Source organism: Schistocerca cancellata, chromosome 9 (assembly GCF_023864275.1).
Source record: "Schistocerca cancellata isolate TAMUIC-IGC-003103 chromosome 9, iqSchCanc2.1, whole genome shotgun sequence".
NCBI lineage: Eukaryota > Metazoa > Arthropoda > Insecta > Orthoptera > Acrididae > Schistocerca > Schistocerca cancellata.
Window position 1 is genome coordinate 18,438,970 of NC_064634.1, and position 16,996 is coordinate 18,455,965.

Here is a 16,996-nt window from a genome sequence, read left to right on the forward strand (position 1 = left end):
AACAGGTTCGATCCACGGCCTACAGTGCCCTACAGTTCACACGGTAACACTGCCTACCTGACCCACTTAACTTGGTAGTGAGCTTATGTATCAAATCACCACTGCTAGCAGCAGTGGATAATCCTATCAGCACGACGAGAGCAGCAGACTTACCGTTGAATCCTGAAAATACTTGTAACTATGGTCGCCAGCTCTGAAGGAGCAAAAGAATAAATCAATTTTGGGCTCGTTTCAAAGTGAAATGGCTTGAGTTGAATTTAAACTTAATTCTGAATATTACTGTTTCTGATCATTCTAGATGATTCTACAAAGCAAATACTCTCTCAATTTCTGTGAGTTGGCTTGGTAATTACTACCAAGACAGGTTATGCAACTTCGGTTAACAAAATTCTATCCTTAAACTTATTTAATGATTTTGGATATTACTCTTTGGGCCATTGATACAGAATTAGTTAAGTGACTTTACTTGAAAGGTTACTCAGAAAAATTTAAGTAACTGTAAATAGGCGACTCATTCTGGTGTGACCATTGCTCTTTTCAACATTCTTATACGCTAAAATATTCTACAACCAAAAGAATTGTAAATGAAAGAGGCGATGGAGGCCTCAGTCTGATTTCACTATACTATGTTTGAGGTTACTACACTTTACAATGAACAACATGCGTCGTAATTTTACTCATTACTATATTCTGTCCTCTGCACTTGCATAAAAGAAAACTGGTATTCTCCTTTTACATGTATACAAAGTTCGACTTAACAATTGCAAGCAGTCTTGCCTTGGGTAGACGTGTCGGTGCTGGTGGTGAGATGCATGTGGCTAACGCAGCTCTTCACGCCTCATGCCCTTAATGGCGGCTGGAACTATGAGCTGTAGCACTCGCGCTGTTGCACAATCACTTTTGCGTGAGCACAGTTACGCACGTCCGATCACGTCAACACTCCCCAGGCCATTCCATTGTTCAGTCCCTGTGTCTCCAGCTACCCCTAGCTACGCTCGTATCACCGAGAGTGGAGGCGTTCCCCTACCACCTTTTTACCGAAATCATTTAGTATTTAAGAATATTTATATTTACTACCCTGGAGTTCATACCAGTCATAATAATTTACTACTAGCGCTTTACAACATTAAATTATACAGTAATAACTTATAATTACCAAGAAAAAGAATACATTTGACTCTGAGAGCTTAGTGCATTGTCTGACAGGCAGCGCTAATTCCCAGTTTCGCCAATAGATGGCATCAGGGTGCACTCCCTGGCAGTCTCACACAAGCGCGCCCGTTTCCGACGCGCGGGCTCCAAATTACTGTCAGCCCACCATCATTTCAGTTCCGTTACAAACTGCTTGTGAATAAATGCAGTCAGGTTGATCATATGAAGGAACATTGCCTGGAGACACACATGGTCCCATATGTCTCTCTCTCTCTCTCTCTCTCTCGGTAATGTTAGGATACAGGTAGTGGGACAGGCACAGAATAGTCTAGAAGCATATTACATTTCAAAATTAAATTTATTCGTCTAATGCTTCATACAATACTCTCATCAGCTCCAATCTTACACATCTTTTCTTTTTGTCGCATTTAATTTTTTAATTTCTGCTCCTAGAAATTTTGCAAACAGATCTGTTTCATCACTCTCATCATCTTCCTGTAGAGCCTTTGCAATTAGGATAACTGCAGACCCATAGTCTTCATTTCCCTTTCTTTTCTTGGTTGAGGATGTAGGTGTGGACATATCTACTGACTCCTGAATTGTCTGAGAGGATGCCTGATCATTTGGTGCAAACATACTGATGCTGCTGTTACTGGTACTGCAGACATCCTCAATGTTGGTAGTTGCAGAGTCCACCTCCAGTTCACTATCTGCAGGAGCTGGATCACTTTGTTTGTAGGTGCCACAATCATCTACCTGAAACATAAAGTTGTACACAAAACACCCAGGTTGATTTTAGTGAAGACTGTATAGAAATTATTCACTAAAAATTGCAATGAACAGAAATAAAACTTTGACAGTTAACTTTTGTTTGTTTGAGCTGGCTGTCTGACCAACATCAACTGTAGTTTCTTCTGCACTTATTCATTACATTACAAAAGTACCACAAGCAATAATTGGAAAATAGACATTAATATACATTTATGCTATCTGAACTGCCTCAATAAAATTAACGTGAAATGTCGTTAAAATAAGGGCTTTACATATAAAACCAACAAACACATCTCTCTCCAAAAATATAATCAAAGTAACAGGACCAGCACAGAAAAAGGGGGGGCGGGGGGTTGCGTGGGGACAAACTAAATATAAATACATACGCACACCACGATCCCAAATTCCGCTACACTTACAATATCGACAGGAATCGATCACTTCCCTTCACATACATAGCTCAACAGCATTTCTCCATACCACGAAGTAAAAACCAACTACTCCAAAAATTATAATCACGCCGCAACTATCGATACCACAAAACCAACACCTAAAACAACAAAATCTGGAATGTGACACTTCCATTGACCTATATGAGTCAACTGCAGCTACGACGACACATTGGAATCGGACACTTCCCTTGACCTATATAGGTAAACAACAGCTCACGATACCAAAACACATATAGCTACGACGACAAATTTGAATCTCTTTCCATACTACTGACTATACAAAAAAAAAAAATTGAAATCGAGTACTTCCCCTTAGATACACAAATGAACCACAAGACCTGATACCAAAACATCAAGCACCAACACATGCAGTAAATAACACTGACCCAACAACACACAAAAACCCCACCGAACATCATAACACGTGAACAATAGACACAAAAAAAGCGACTACTTACCACAAAATAGTTCCGGCGCTACACACACACACACACACACACACACACACACACACACACACACACACCATTGTGCAGGTGGCAGGATACATAAATATATATAGCCTAACTGCAACTAGAGTTTCTTCCCAAATGACAGTACCCCATAGTCGTAATTTCTTTCAAACAAGTACATTCTAGCAATAAATTAACAGTAGTTTGTCGATTCCAAAATGTGGAGCAACATTTATACATATAAGTACTTATGCAAACCTGAAAATCGTGGGCAATTGCCGTGAATGGCAACTCAGTTGCCTTCGTTTTTCATGGCACATAATGCTCCTCCAGGAAGAGCAGATTTTTAAAATACCATAAACTTGGTATGTATACCTAAAACAAACGTGCAGCGATTTATTTATTTCGCTACTAAATACTATAAAAACACACAGCGATTTATATCACTAGTAAATGCTATAAAAACAATGTGCTGCAATTTACTTAGATCACTAGTAACTACAATATCACTATAACAGACAAATCTAAGGAAAATAAATACTTACATCATCTGTTCCTGATCCGGTTTTCATACTCTCTTTCCTCTTGTTGTTTTCCACGCTAAACATGTTTCTCATATTGGAGAACTTGATTTGGCATTCCTTTGGATTCTGTAAATGCGACCGAAGACTTTTAACTTTCTGGAACACTCTATTTAGAGCTTCCGACCGGAAATGTTTATTATGATAGTTCTTCGATTTAACGTTATACAAGCACTGTTCTTCCTTGAACGCGTCTATTAACACACACAATTCATCGCGTGTCCAGGCGGCCATATTTCTCCTTCGAAAGTTCTGAATCAGAACTTCTGATACTACTGAATGCCGAGTGGAGAGACGACCTGGCTGTGACGTAGGTGGCGTTCTTCCATCTCATTGGTCAACGTTCAAACGCAAGTTCAGAATATCTGGCATGCTAAACGTTGCTCTGCACGTTCGGAAAGACTCCCCAACGTGCTTTTTCCACGCTGTGACGTCAGAAACTCGGCACGCTCAACGCTCGAGTGCACGGACCGTGTGCCGACGGCTTAAGGATCTTCCAAACATATTTGTTTCAAACTTTCAGTAAATGTTACACAGTACCTTCTGCATAATTTAACACAGCCTTTTTCCAAAAAACTGTATATTTTTGAATATATAAATAAAAAATTGCAAAAAAATGTTGTGAATTTTCATTACAATTGGAAAAAAATCGTCTTTAATAACTGAACTAAAATTTTGTAAAATCCCTGTGTTAAGTTGTAGCCCATATTCCAATAAATAACCTGTAAAAAGTTCAACTCCCTACCTCAAATACTTTGTGAGGAAAGATGTAATTTATAAGCGTTATTTTAACATTGCAAGTATAGGGCGTTCCGGAGCCCCTTAAGAGGAAAATTGTGTCCTGGTATCATTCTTGGGTCTAATTTGTTAATAACAATTCTAAACTGTACATTATTTAGCATATTTTATGTTATTTAATCATAACAGTAAGTATATAATACCTCATTGGTTCTATATGTATGTAAATAGTCATAAAAATATTTATTTACATTGTACATTTATAACAATTGTTAATACATTTGACACTGTCTGTGCCCATTCACTTGAATTAAAAATTACTGTAGTTCTGTAGTTATTTATATTGTATACAAATATTGTTTCAGATGCATTGTATAGTGCAAGATTTTGTGATGTATTATATTATGAATACTAATACTAAGCTGTCACGTTGTACATGACAAGGGAGTGGACAATCCTGTGTTGAAATTTATGTTAGTAAATTTTCCAGAAAAATCCATGTGCAATATTTCAGTTGTTGGCTTGCACTGGAAGCTGCTAAAAAATTATGAAAAATGACTTTTCACATGTGGGTTCTGCACCTGAAACTTTCTAAGCATACATCCCTGAAATCCATGGAACCCACAGAAAGTGGTCTCTGGGATTTGGAAAGAGGTTACATATGCATTGCACATAATTAAATTGTGATACAGTGAAATGACTTTACTATTTCAGTGCCAATTTTAACTATAAACTTAACATTATAAACTAAAATATTAAATTTGAGTTTCTCTGCAGGTATTCTTCAGTGGAGTAGAAACAGTTGCCTAACAGAAAGTTCTTTCACTCTTCAGCTCCACCAGCTGATTAGATGACATTCAATGTGCTCTGGTTGTTGACAGTGTATGTACCCAAGTACCTGTAAATTAAGTCTGTGATCTATGTCAGGGTGTCTACGTGGACAAGGAAAAAAAAATTCCCGGATTTCCCGGTTAAAAACACACTTTCTCCCGGATGACAGTATATTTTCCCCTATCACTCCTTTGAATGGTTATGGTTTTGTACACGGGCGTACAATTTCCCGGCACTTTAGAAAACGAAACTCGGAGAAGAAGACACGTTTTGGAAATATCTTTGATGTGCAGCAACATGTACGCTGCGTATTTTCGTATTACGAAAACATACATTAGAAAATCCACCAAACACCGCATGTTACTTTCCGAACCATTGAAACCGATATTTCGAAGCACTTTTGTAAGCCGTTCGTAACTCATGTCACGTGATCTTGCCAGCCGATGACAGAGGATATTCAGAGCATAGGACACGTGATGTAGTCAGCCAATAGCAACATCAGTGTTAAGTAGCGCGCCAAACAGGGAAAGTTAATAGTTTAAATTAATATACATAGTGTTGTTACAAGAAAAGCAAAGCTTTCACATAAAATATTGGTCTCAAGACGCAAGAGAAGCTAAGCTTTCGCATATACTGTTGATCTTCTTTGCGCGTGTTACACTTTAAGAGATATCATGCAAATGTGCCTGTAAAATTTTTAATAATGACATAAATGTCTGATCTTCAGGGTTCGAGGGTTCAAAATGCTTCTAAATGGCTCGTCATCAGACGCCTGATTTTTAAATGAGAGTCAAACGCTTTGTGATTTAATAAATTCACGGTCCATTCTTGTACGTAGTTCAACTTACGTAAAAGGATATTTACTTTGAAAGTAACGCTTTTCAAACCACCAATCGTATTATTTTCCCGCGACCTGTTACAAATAGGTTCGTTTCAGCAGTTGCCAGAGAGCTCAGGTAACAGGCGACACTGCGCTTGGGTAGATATCATGACTTAGGAAGCCCGTATGTACGTAGGTGTAAAAGATCATCAATGAAAGATGATACTGCAAGAGCATCGGAATTTCGTGAACCATATTAAAATGTGCACATTTAAAGTGCATACTTAAAGGCTACACTCGTATGTCCAGATTCCCAATGAAGTACCGTAGACCCCGACCTGATATTAAGCTTTTAAGTGTGGTTTTCAGGATGTAAATTTTCTTGGAGCACCAGTACTGTATTATATCATGTTTGGTTCTTTATTATGGCATAACGCCATACGTGCTAGAAAATGAAAACGTGCACTTGATATGCAGCGAACAGTTGAAACTACCCAGTACTGTGGAATTAAACATTTCGTTTCAGATACACTGACTGCCTCTGCGGAAAAGATTAGCAAAAGTCAAATTTCTTTAGCAAACAGACAAAAATAACTTCATTGTTCCGCAAGGCGATTAATGCTTGACTGTCAGAAAGGTGGAAATCAAATAAAATCTGAAACTAATGACATATTTCAGCCTTTAGTAATTATGTGAATGTGTTTTAATTCACTTGATAGCTCCCGGCCATGTATATCCGTTTTGTTTTCATTTGACGTGAGAGTAAACGAAGAGGAAACAGCAAAATCACTGAACGTAAACACGGGTCACGTGGAGACTACCCACTATAGCTCAGATTGTTCTGCGCATCAGCCCCGGATCTACGACATTTGCGAACCGGATCAATACTAAAAAAAAAATCGAATTTTCAAAATATGTTCATCTTGTAGCGCACATCTTTCTGAAAAGTCTGAAACCTAAAACGTATGTATTCGAGGAAATGTAAGACATATTATTTGGTCTTAAGTATGCCCAAGTGCAGTTCCATGTCTTTTTCTACTGCACGTCCAAACTATATTCAGGGGAGTGGAAATTGAAATGTCCTGTGGTGCCTCTCCTGCTCTCAGTCGGCCGGTTTGGCAGCCTGCCTCTCTTTAAAAAAAAATCTCGCAATTAATAGCGGATGGGATTATTTGTAATCGAGAGAACAAGAACTCTTCGGAAAATCTGAACTCTTCATTGCCCATTAGTTAATAACTTGCTGTTTTGTGTGTCATAAAATTAAATATAGGATATATAAAACCAGTACTGACAAGAGATAAGCAAGAAATTACACACTTCTTCAAACCTTAGCTCCTAGCATTTTTTTCTCTCTAATCTTGCTACAGCTTTACATGGTGTGTTTTCCTTTCTGTGAAAGAATCTTTTGCCTCATCAAAGTTTGCCAACCTTTTTCTACATGGAAAATCGAAATGTAGTTATCTAATACTGAAAAAGCTGTTAATACAAATAATACCCAAGACTGGTGTAGTTTCTCGTTCTGATTACGTCTATTTTGTCACTGTCTGCTAGATAAAACAAAATAGGCCTTTCTAATACGGCAGTAATTTTATAACACACCAAATAAACGAGACTGTTTTGGCACAAATGGTCATTTTTATAACACGACAGAATATAATGCAATAAGTATCAATATCAAATGCCTATTAGGCCTACTACAAGCAAAAAGCTTTATGTTAGTAAATAGTTTCACGTTTCATTCATATGCACCAGCTTCTCTAGCATGGCATCGAAAACTAGTATTACGAAATTTGTATATAAATTTGGAATCGTCTTATTCTTCCATAATTTGTGTGATGTCCTCGTTTCTTCTCCGTCCTCGTTCTAACAAACAATCCTGTCATCACCAATTCTTTAGCTATTGCTGCCACTGTCAAAATTTGTTCGCCGATTAACTTCACTAACCCTGCCAGAATCACTGGTTTAGTTCTCCCGCAATTATTCTCCGGTTAGGCGTTGTTACGTGTTCGTACAACACGTTTTCCGCGTTACTTCCATAATAGAACTTAAGCGGCTGGTAGCCTGGGACTGTACTACTGGTCCTTACTAGTGTAGCGATCTGGCCAAACATTTTCTGTCAAAACTTCATTTTCTTGGACACACCGAGAAGATAATACATAATCTTTCCCACCTGTTATTCCTGTCAGTCGTTTATTTCCATTCTGATAGTATGAATCTATGGATTTCGCTAGTAATTATAACAACGCTGAGCCGGCCGCGGTGGTCTAGCGGTTCTAGGCGCGCAGTCCGGAACCGCGCGACTGCTACGGTCGCAGGTTCGAATCCTGCCTCAGGCATGGATGTGTGTGATGTCCTTAGGTTAGTTAGGTTTAAGTAGTTCTAAGCTCTAGGGGACTGATGACCACGGATGTTAAGTCCCATAGTGCTCAGAGCCATTTGAACCATTTTATAACAATGCTGATCATTCCCACACTCAATTAGCCACATAATCAGACAGCGATTGCCATTCATCCATTCGGCTTTACTCCACTCAGCTCGTATAGCCCTGTCCTCTTTTGTCTGTAGAAAGTTTATTTCTAGATGCAACGAGGATTCTTCTGACAGACACATCACGTACACTATGCATGCATTCAAAAGTCAGCTTATGATTCATTCAGAAATCAACTTAAAATGTGAGAAGCGTTTCAAAATCATATGACTAATTGATAGGCAAATGTGCACTGGATGCTAGGTGCTTTGTGAAACAAGTTTTTTTCCCCTCAAGAATATGAATTAGGCGCCCCCTTTCCCCGGAAGTATCTAGCTGCTTGCTGCGACTGCTTGCACAGCCAACAGCCACATTCCTGTTTACAGAAGCGGGAGAATCTACTACTCAAACGTGATACTACTGCGCATGCGCATGAGCCCGCGCGTTAACTGCTAAAACAAATCGAATGTAAACAGTTGTGACTTCACACTCATTGGAGGCAATTTGTTGTTATGAAGCACTGCATAGTCTTCCTAAAGCCTTTGACACATTTTCAATCGGCAGACGCTTGCATGAGCACTTGTGTCGTCGTTTTATATGGCGCATTTCCTTTGCAATTTAAGTTATTTTCGTTTTTTTCTCTCGTTTATGTTTTATTGTTGAAGTATTACTCTGCAGTAGCGGGATACAGTAATATCCTTTGTTAGTGCGTCGGTTCTTACTAGTCAAAATTACAAAAATGTAACTGAAAACTAAAACAATGAAAAATTCCCGGAATTCTAAAAATATCCCGGGTTTTTCCCGGTTTTCTCCCGGATGAAAAAAATCCCGGGTTTTTCCCGGATCTCCCGGGTCGTAGACACCCTGTATGTGTAGTTCTAAAATGTAACAATACATTCTGCTTCTTGGATTTCATTGTTTGAGAGCCCTATTTTCATAGCTTGTGGAGTTCTACAAGCACTGAAGTGTATGTACTGGGTCTGCCATTTAGCTGTGAACCATTTTCTGCTGTTTTTTGAATATGGGGACTGGACTACTTTTCATTCCTATACTTGTATCATTTGTAAAAAGGACAAAATCTGCATCTTATGAAACAACAAGTAGAAGATCATTTATATATGTCAGAAACAAGAGAGGACCGCAAATTGAACCTTGTGGTAAACTGTTCCCTTAAAATTATGAGTGCCTGTTGTCATCTGATTGACATGGAACTGCAGCTCATTGCTTTCTGTCATTCAGATAGGGAAAAAAAACACAAACCTGCCATCTCTGACTTTCCATAATATTTTAACTTTTGTGTTAGGATATTGTGGTTCACACAGTCAAAAGCTGTGACTAGGAGGTTGCACCTGGCTATCTAAGGTATTTCCAGACACATCTTGGGCCTGGAATCTCATTGACTGGAATAGAATTATTTTGATGAGTCCCACTTTGAATTAAACCCCAATGATCAGCAAAGCAGTGTCTGGGGACACCACAGACAGCAGCAGTGACTTTTCGCCTGCCATATGGCCTGACAGCCAGGAGGGGTGGTCTGTTGTGCCATATTTTTTCCCCCCATAGCAGAATCCCTTTGGGTACCATCTGCAGCACCCTTACAGCACAGCAGTTTGTCAAAAATACTCTATGCCCTGTTTTGTGACCCTACAAGACAAGCCTTCTTGGGCTTTCCTTTCAGCAAGATAATTCCCTACCGCACATGGCAGCAAGGTCACTGTGTCTCCCCAATCGAGAACATTTAGAGTAGGGGTTGGCAAGTAATTTTAGATGGAGTCTGGATACTTTTAAAATTTTTATCAAGGTCCAGAAGAGAAACCTCATATTCCTTACTAACCTTTTATTTTAATTTTCACTCACAAAAAATATGAAATACATTAAATAGGCATATTTGTATAAAAATCAATGAGAGAAATTACATTTGTGGTCTTGAGCCAGTTTAAACAAAGGTTGAGGTGGGGAGCAGCTTATGCGGGTAGTATCTTCAAGGTGGGCAGCTGTTAATCTGGAGCAGCATTTGTTCATCAAAATAATCATTTCTGAAAGTGAAATTTCATATGGGAAACATTCCACGTGGGAAAAATATATATAAAAAACAAAGATTCTGTAACTTACCAAACGAGAAAGTGCTGGTATGTTGATAGACACAATAAAACACACACACACACACACACACACACACACACACACACACACACAAATATTCAAGCTTTCGCAACTGAAGGTTGCTTCATCAGGAAAGAGAGAAGGAGAGGGAAAGATGAAAGGATGTGATTTTAAGGGAGAGGGTAAGGAGTCATTCCAATCCCGGGAGCGGAAAGACTTTCCTTAGGAGGAAAAATATATATACTCAATAATACGTAACTTACTTCCAAACCATAACCAAAAAATTTTTTTACTGCTTTCAACACTATCGCTGCTATAAAAGCACCCGTTCACAGTTTACAAACATTTCTCGTGTAACCTCGTGAATACTACTTCACAGCTTCAGTTCCTTTCACATAATAAACAACCATTTCGGGTAATTCTAACAACTTTTGCTTTATTTCTATTCCCGTTTTTCCCACATCACCGATCATTTTTTAGCAGCTTCCCACAGGTTTTAACGTTATTATTCCTTCATCTGACAATTGTTAGTCTCATTTTCATAATCTGCCACCACATAACCAGCCCTTTTAATACATTTACACGCAGTTTTTTCTGAAATTTTCCCTAATTTCTTCACCCTTTAACGTGTTTTGGAGGCAATACAACTACCTAACCTTTGTGCACATCATTGTTTACCAACCTAAGGTCACCACAGGATCAACATAGCTCAACTTTAACCAACACTTTTTTGACCTTTTTCACACCAGAACTCCAGTTGCTGTCTAGTTCACCTTTATCTCTCCCCATATATTTTTATTTTCATTTTCATTTTAGCCTTATGTTACACTTTCCACCTTCTAAATACCATGTCACCCTCACAACATCCCCACAACGACCCCATTAAGTTTTATTTACATTCCCTCCACAAACATGCCTTCGCCCTAGCCAGATTACGCTCCCATATTTTATTTACTCAGGCTTTTCTGACATTTGGCATTACCCCCAAAGGCCTCACACTTAAAGTTCCCATCTCTGGCTGTAACCCTTCTTTCCATCAGTCCCTATACCAGTTCCAAACCGAACAATCCATAGCAGTCACCCGCCTAATCCTTCACCTACACATCAACTCAGCCAATGAAAACACCTGTCAACTCTTATCCCTAATCAAAGTCCTCAATCTTTCCTCTCCCACATCCACACCCGCTGTTCAGAACATCCTCCTACAGGCCAATCACAAATTGGAACAGCATGCCACCCTCCACCTCAAAAAACTATCCAATCTCCTGGTTTCCCACCTCTGGAAAGGCAACTCATTCACCCTCCATAACCTTTCCAACAAACTTCAACCTCCTCTCATTGCACACAGACCCAGTCTCTCCCATTTACTCAATCTCCCACTTCCAGCTCCACTCCCTCCAAAACCTCAAAATTCCAATCAACACAATCTGGAACCACAACACCCCAATTCAGTAGTTAACCTTTCGTCCAAACCTCTCTCCCAATCCGAAACCTCTGTCCTATCCAAAGGCCTCACCTTCAGCCCTACTCTCAGATTCAACCAAACAGCCCTCGTCAAAGATTTACTGTCCTACACTCGTAGTCTCAGCTGGAAATATCACTTTGCCATTAAGACAAATGATCCTAATCCTACTCCTAATGATCCAACTCCCCAAGACACTATCCAAATTGAACCCTGCCTGGAACAGTTCCGTCCTCCATCACAGCGGGACCCATCTCCTCTTCCTCAAAATCACCCTCTCCAAATCTTCCAGGAATTTCTCACTTCCAGCCTTGCCTCTCAGTCTTTCTTAAAAAACCTTAATCCCACTCCCAACATCAACGCAGCTGAAGCCCAGGCTATCCATGATCTGAAGGCTGACCGATCCATCGTCATTCTTCTGGCTGACAAGGGTTCCATGACCGTGGTACTTGATTGTCAGGAGTATGTGGCTGAGGGACTGCGTCAGCTTGCAGACAACACTACATACAAAGTTTGCCAAGGTAATCCCATTCCTGATGTCTAGGTGGAGCTTCAAGGAATCCTCAGAATCTTAGGCCCCCTACAAAACCTTTCACCCAACTCCGTCAACCTCCTGACCCCACCGACACCACACATCCCTACCTTCTACCTACTTCCTAAAATTCACAAACCCAAACATCCTGGCCACCCATTGTAGCTGGTTACCAAGCCCCACAAAACATATCACTGCCTACATAGATCAACACTTTCAACCCATTACATGCAGTCTCCCATCCTTCATCAAAGACACCAACCACTTTCTCAAACGCCTGGAATCCTTACCCAGTCTGTTACCTCCGGAAACCATCCTTGTAACCATTGATGCCACTTCCTTGTACACAAATATGCTGCACGTCCAGGGCCTCGCTGCGATGGAGCACTTCCTTCCACTGCTACCCTACCTAAAACCTCTTTCTTCATTACCTTAGCCAGCTTCATCCTAACCCACAACTTCTTCACTTTTGAAGGCCAGGCATACCGGCAATTAAAGGGAACAGCCATGGGTACCAGGATGGCCCCCTCATAAGCCAACCTATTTATGGGTCGCTTAGAGGAAGCCTTCTTGGTTACCCAAGCCTGCCAACCCAAAGTTTGGTACAGATTTATTGATGACAGCTTCATGATGTAGACTTACAGTGAAGAAGAACTCCAGAATTTCCTCTCCTACCTCAACTCCTTTGGTTCCATCAGATTCACCTGGTCCTACTCCAAATCCCATGCCACTTTTCTCTATGTTGACCTCCATCTGTCCAATGGCCAGCTTCACACATCCGTCCACATCAAACCCACTAACAAGCAACAGTACCTCCATTATGACAGCTGCCACCCATTCCATATCAAACGGTCCCTTCCCTACAGCTTAGGTCTTCATGGCAAACGAATCTGCTCCAGTCCGGATTCCCTGAACCATTACACCAATAACATGAAAACAGCTTTCGCATCCCGCAACTACCCTCCCGATCTGGTACAGAAGCAAATAGCTAGAGACACTTCCTCAAACCCAGAATCTCCCACAAACCCCCCCCCCCCCCCCCCAAGTGCCCCACTTGTGACAGGATACTTTCCGGGACTGGATCAGACTCTGAATGTGACTCTCCAGCAGGGATACGACTTCCTCAAATCCTGCCCTGAAATGAGATCCATCCTTCATGAAATCCTGCCCACTCCAACAAGAGTGTCTTTCCGCCATCCACCTAACCTTCGTAACCTGTCGGTTCATCCCTATGAAATCCCCAAACCACCTTCCCTACCCTCTGGCTCCTACCCTTGTAATTGCCCCCAGTGTAAAACCTGTTCCATGCACCCTCCCACCACCACCTACTCCAGTCCTGTAACCCGGAAGGTGTACACGATCAAAGGCAGAGCCACGTGTGAAAGCACCCATGTGATTTACTGACATGCCTACACTGTGAAGCCTTCTATGTGGGAATGATCAGCAACAAACTGTTCATTCGCATGAGCAGACAATGTTTGTTGGTAATGAGGATCACCCTGTGGCTAAACATGCCTTGGTGCACGGCCAGCACATCTTGGCACAGTGTTACAATGTCCAGGTTATTTGGATACTTCCCACTGACACCAACCTATCAGAACTCCAGAGATGGGAACTTGCCCTTCAATATATTCTCTCTTCCCGTTACCCACCAGGCCTCAACCTCCGCTAACTTCAAGTTGCCGCTCCTCGTACCTCACCTATCATTCAACAACATCTTTGCCTCTGTACTTCCGCCTCGACTGACATCTCTGCCCAACCTCTTTGCATTTACATATGTCTGCCTGTGTCTGTATATGTGTGGATGGATATGGATGTGTGTGTATACCTGTCCTTTTTTCCACCTAAGGTAAGTCTTTCCGCTCCCGGGATTGGAATGACTCCTTACCTTCTCCCTTAAAACCCACATCCTTTTGTCTTTCCCTCTCCTTCCCTCTTTGCTGATGAAGGAACCTTGGATTGCAAAGGCTTGAATATTTGTGTGTGTGTTTGTGTTTTTAATTGTGTCTATCAGCATACCAGCACTTTCTCGTTTGCTAAGTTAGAGCATCTTTGTTTTATATGAGAGAGAGAGAGAGAGAGAGAGAGAGCCAAATGTAGTAGCCAGGTACAAGACCCCCTCCCCTTTTTTTCTTCTTCTTCTTCTGGTTCTTCCCCACTCCAGATTCTTGAATGGATGCAGTTTTATACATTTGCAAGGAAATGTCTTCCTGCAAGTCTTTTATCTCCATTGGAGTAAAGGCTTTGGAAGGCAGAACTACTTCACAGCTACCCCATCCATCCTGCCACTGGAGAAACTTCTAAAGACAATTTTAAGAATTGGAATAGCTTCTCTATCTCTGAATCTTGCTGCAAATTCCTTCTTAAGATATGACATAAAATTTAAGAATACTGAAATTTTCAGAATTATTTTTATATTAAAAGTTGCTGGAAAGTGAAAAAATTCTTGAGTTGCAATGTATTCCTGTTACAAGGTATTGATGAAATTTAAATGTTTCAAGTAGTGTACTGTGTTTTGTTTGCTAGGAATTCCAGATGGTTTCTTGCTTAGAACTGTTGTGGTCAAGAGCAGAACGAGACCTCATAAAATTAATCAGCTTGATCAACCTGTCCATTACCTTTTTTCAGAGCCACATTCAGTTTTTCACGAAGGGCTGTCTGGTGAATTGTGCACTGATAAGATGGTAGACCAGCATTGTTAATTTTAATTATATTTTCTAGTCCTTTTTCTTTGCCGATCAATGCTGAGTCCCCATCACTTGAAAGAGAAACCATATTATCGTAACTATTGTTTGATTTTGTCATGAAGTCATCAGGAGTCTGGAATAATCTGCAGGTCTCGCACTTCTTCCCTATATTCTTTATGTTCAATATCCAAAATTTGCATGAGAATGGACATTTGTTCTTCATTAACAACATTGCACGAATCATCTAGTGCCATGGCGTAGCAAGGTGCCATTTTCAGAAGTTTGAGCAAATTGTCTTTCTTGTCAGGAGCGAAAATTTTGCTCCTTCTTGTATTACTACTCGCTGACAATGGAATATCTTAAATTGCAGCAACAACATCCTTTTTCTCTTCAAAAAGTGCCACGGCCACTTCCAGCATAGTAAAAGAATTATCTCAGAGTCAGAAAATGGCTTCTGGTGTTTATAAAAGTCCAATACACACACATTGCTGCTTTTTCTCATGGAGCGAACCAGGAAGGCCATACTTTTTTTTGTAAGAATCTGCATAGGCCTGGAGTTTTTCTTGTTGAACTTCACTACCCAGAGGAAAATTTTTATGGAACTGTTTATGAGTTGTTTTGTAGTGTCACTTTAAATTGGCACTTTTAATAAGAGCGACAGTTTTCTTTTTTTTTTTTTTTTTTTTGCGTATGAGGCAAACTGGAACAGCTCCAGAGCCATCAGGCAGCATAAAGCAGTATTGGTCAGTCCAATCAGTCAAAAACTTTGTATTTTTACAATCAACTTTATCCATATCAATCCAAAAGAAATGTTATAAGCCTTGGCAATAATAGAATGCTCCATTCAGGATCACCTTTGGGGTTGGTAAGCATGAGTATTCGAAGTAGCGTGTAATAAATTTCAACAATGTACAGCATAAAATTTGTTGTTGACATACATCTGAATTGGTCAGTGTGTGAACTGCAATAGAAAATCGAGAAAACAGTGTTTCATGCTGTTATTAAAGGTTTCATCGCCACACAAATTGGAAGAGAATTGGATGAAGTTCTCACAGACTCTGCACCATCACTGAAGATTACTTTTCGATTCATGAATTTAAATGTAGTCGGACAAGCACTGAATATAAAGCATGCTCCAGTTCTCCAATTGAGGGCATCACAAAGGAAACATTTGACAAAATCCATGATACGGTAATGCAGAAATACCAAATTAAGATTCATGGTACTCCTGAGACTTTACGCATCTCAACTAGGTGAGTGCATACTATCCCTCACTGAGAACAGGCTATAAAAAGGGTGGGTGCCATGATTGCTAACAGTCAACCAAAAGTGCATCTGGCACAACATTTCAGCACAATGTCTGGTGATTTTTAATCACAATTTCCAAGACTCAAGGAATAATCCTCATAGAATACTTAGATAGAGGCAGAAACATAACTGAACCTTATTATGCCTCATTGTTGGGTCATTTGAAACTTGTGTTGGCTGAAAAAAAATATAAGGTTGACACAGAAAAAAGTGCTCTTCTTGTGATGTTCGCCTGCATTATTTCCTCATTGATCGTCCTCGGCGTTGATGTACTGTGTTGCTACACTGGCTGAGAAATGGGTGTTGGAAGTTCAACACCGACTACTTTAAATATTGTAGGTGACAGGTGCACATTTGTGTTTCACAGTTCGTTACTTTAACTGTTCACAAACCCCTAATAATACACAGTTATGTGGCCAGTCTACTATTGTTTAACTTTCAATAAGTCTTACTAATAGGTTGCAAGCAAATATCAACATACTGCTACAGTAGTTTACTGTTGAACATATATGAGCAGTAAAAACCGAACCCCACAGTTCTTGCTGCATAATATGGTACGTATTGAACAGACACTATCATTGTTTTAGCACATGGCCTATTACATGTATTTCACAGTTGAGTGGATGCATTGTTGTTGATC

At 40.1% G+C, this 16,996-nt stretch overlaps 2 protein-coding genes across 3 annotated transcripts in view; one reads left to right on the plus strand and one right to left on the minus strand.

Annotated features, from left to right (window-relative positions):
- Positions 1 to 16,996, plus strand: part of LOC126100620 (UDP-glycosyltransferase UGT5-like) — a 159,567-nt gene that overhangs the window by 104,110 nt on the left and 38,461 nt on the right. The gene's annotated exons all lie outside the window — the stretch shown is intronic.
- On the minus strand, positions 1,525 to 3,683 carry LOC126100619 (uncharacterized). Of its 2 annotated transcripts, none has more exons than XR_007522191.1 (2): positions 3,086 to 3,189; positions 1,525 to 1,908 (listed from the first exon to the last, which is right to left on the minus strand). XR_007522191.1 is itself a non-coding variant. In XM_049911245.1 (2 exons), the coding sequence occupies exons 1-2, from the start codon at positions 3,640 to 3,642 to the stop codon at positions 1,555 to 1,557; spliced, it is 624 nt and encodes a 207-aa protein (XP_049767202.1). In that variant the 5' UTR covers positions 3,643 to 3,683; the 3' UTR covers positions 1,525 to 1,554. The 2 variants fall into 2 exon arrangements, 1 of the variants encoding a protein (XP_049767202.1); XM_049911245.1 differs by lacking the exon at positions 3,086 to 3,189 and adding an exon at positions 3,373 to 3,683.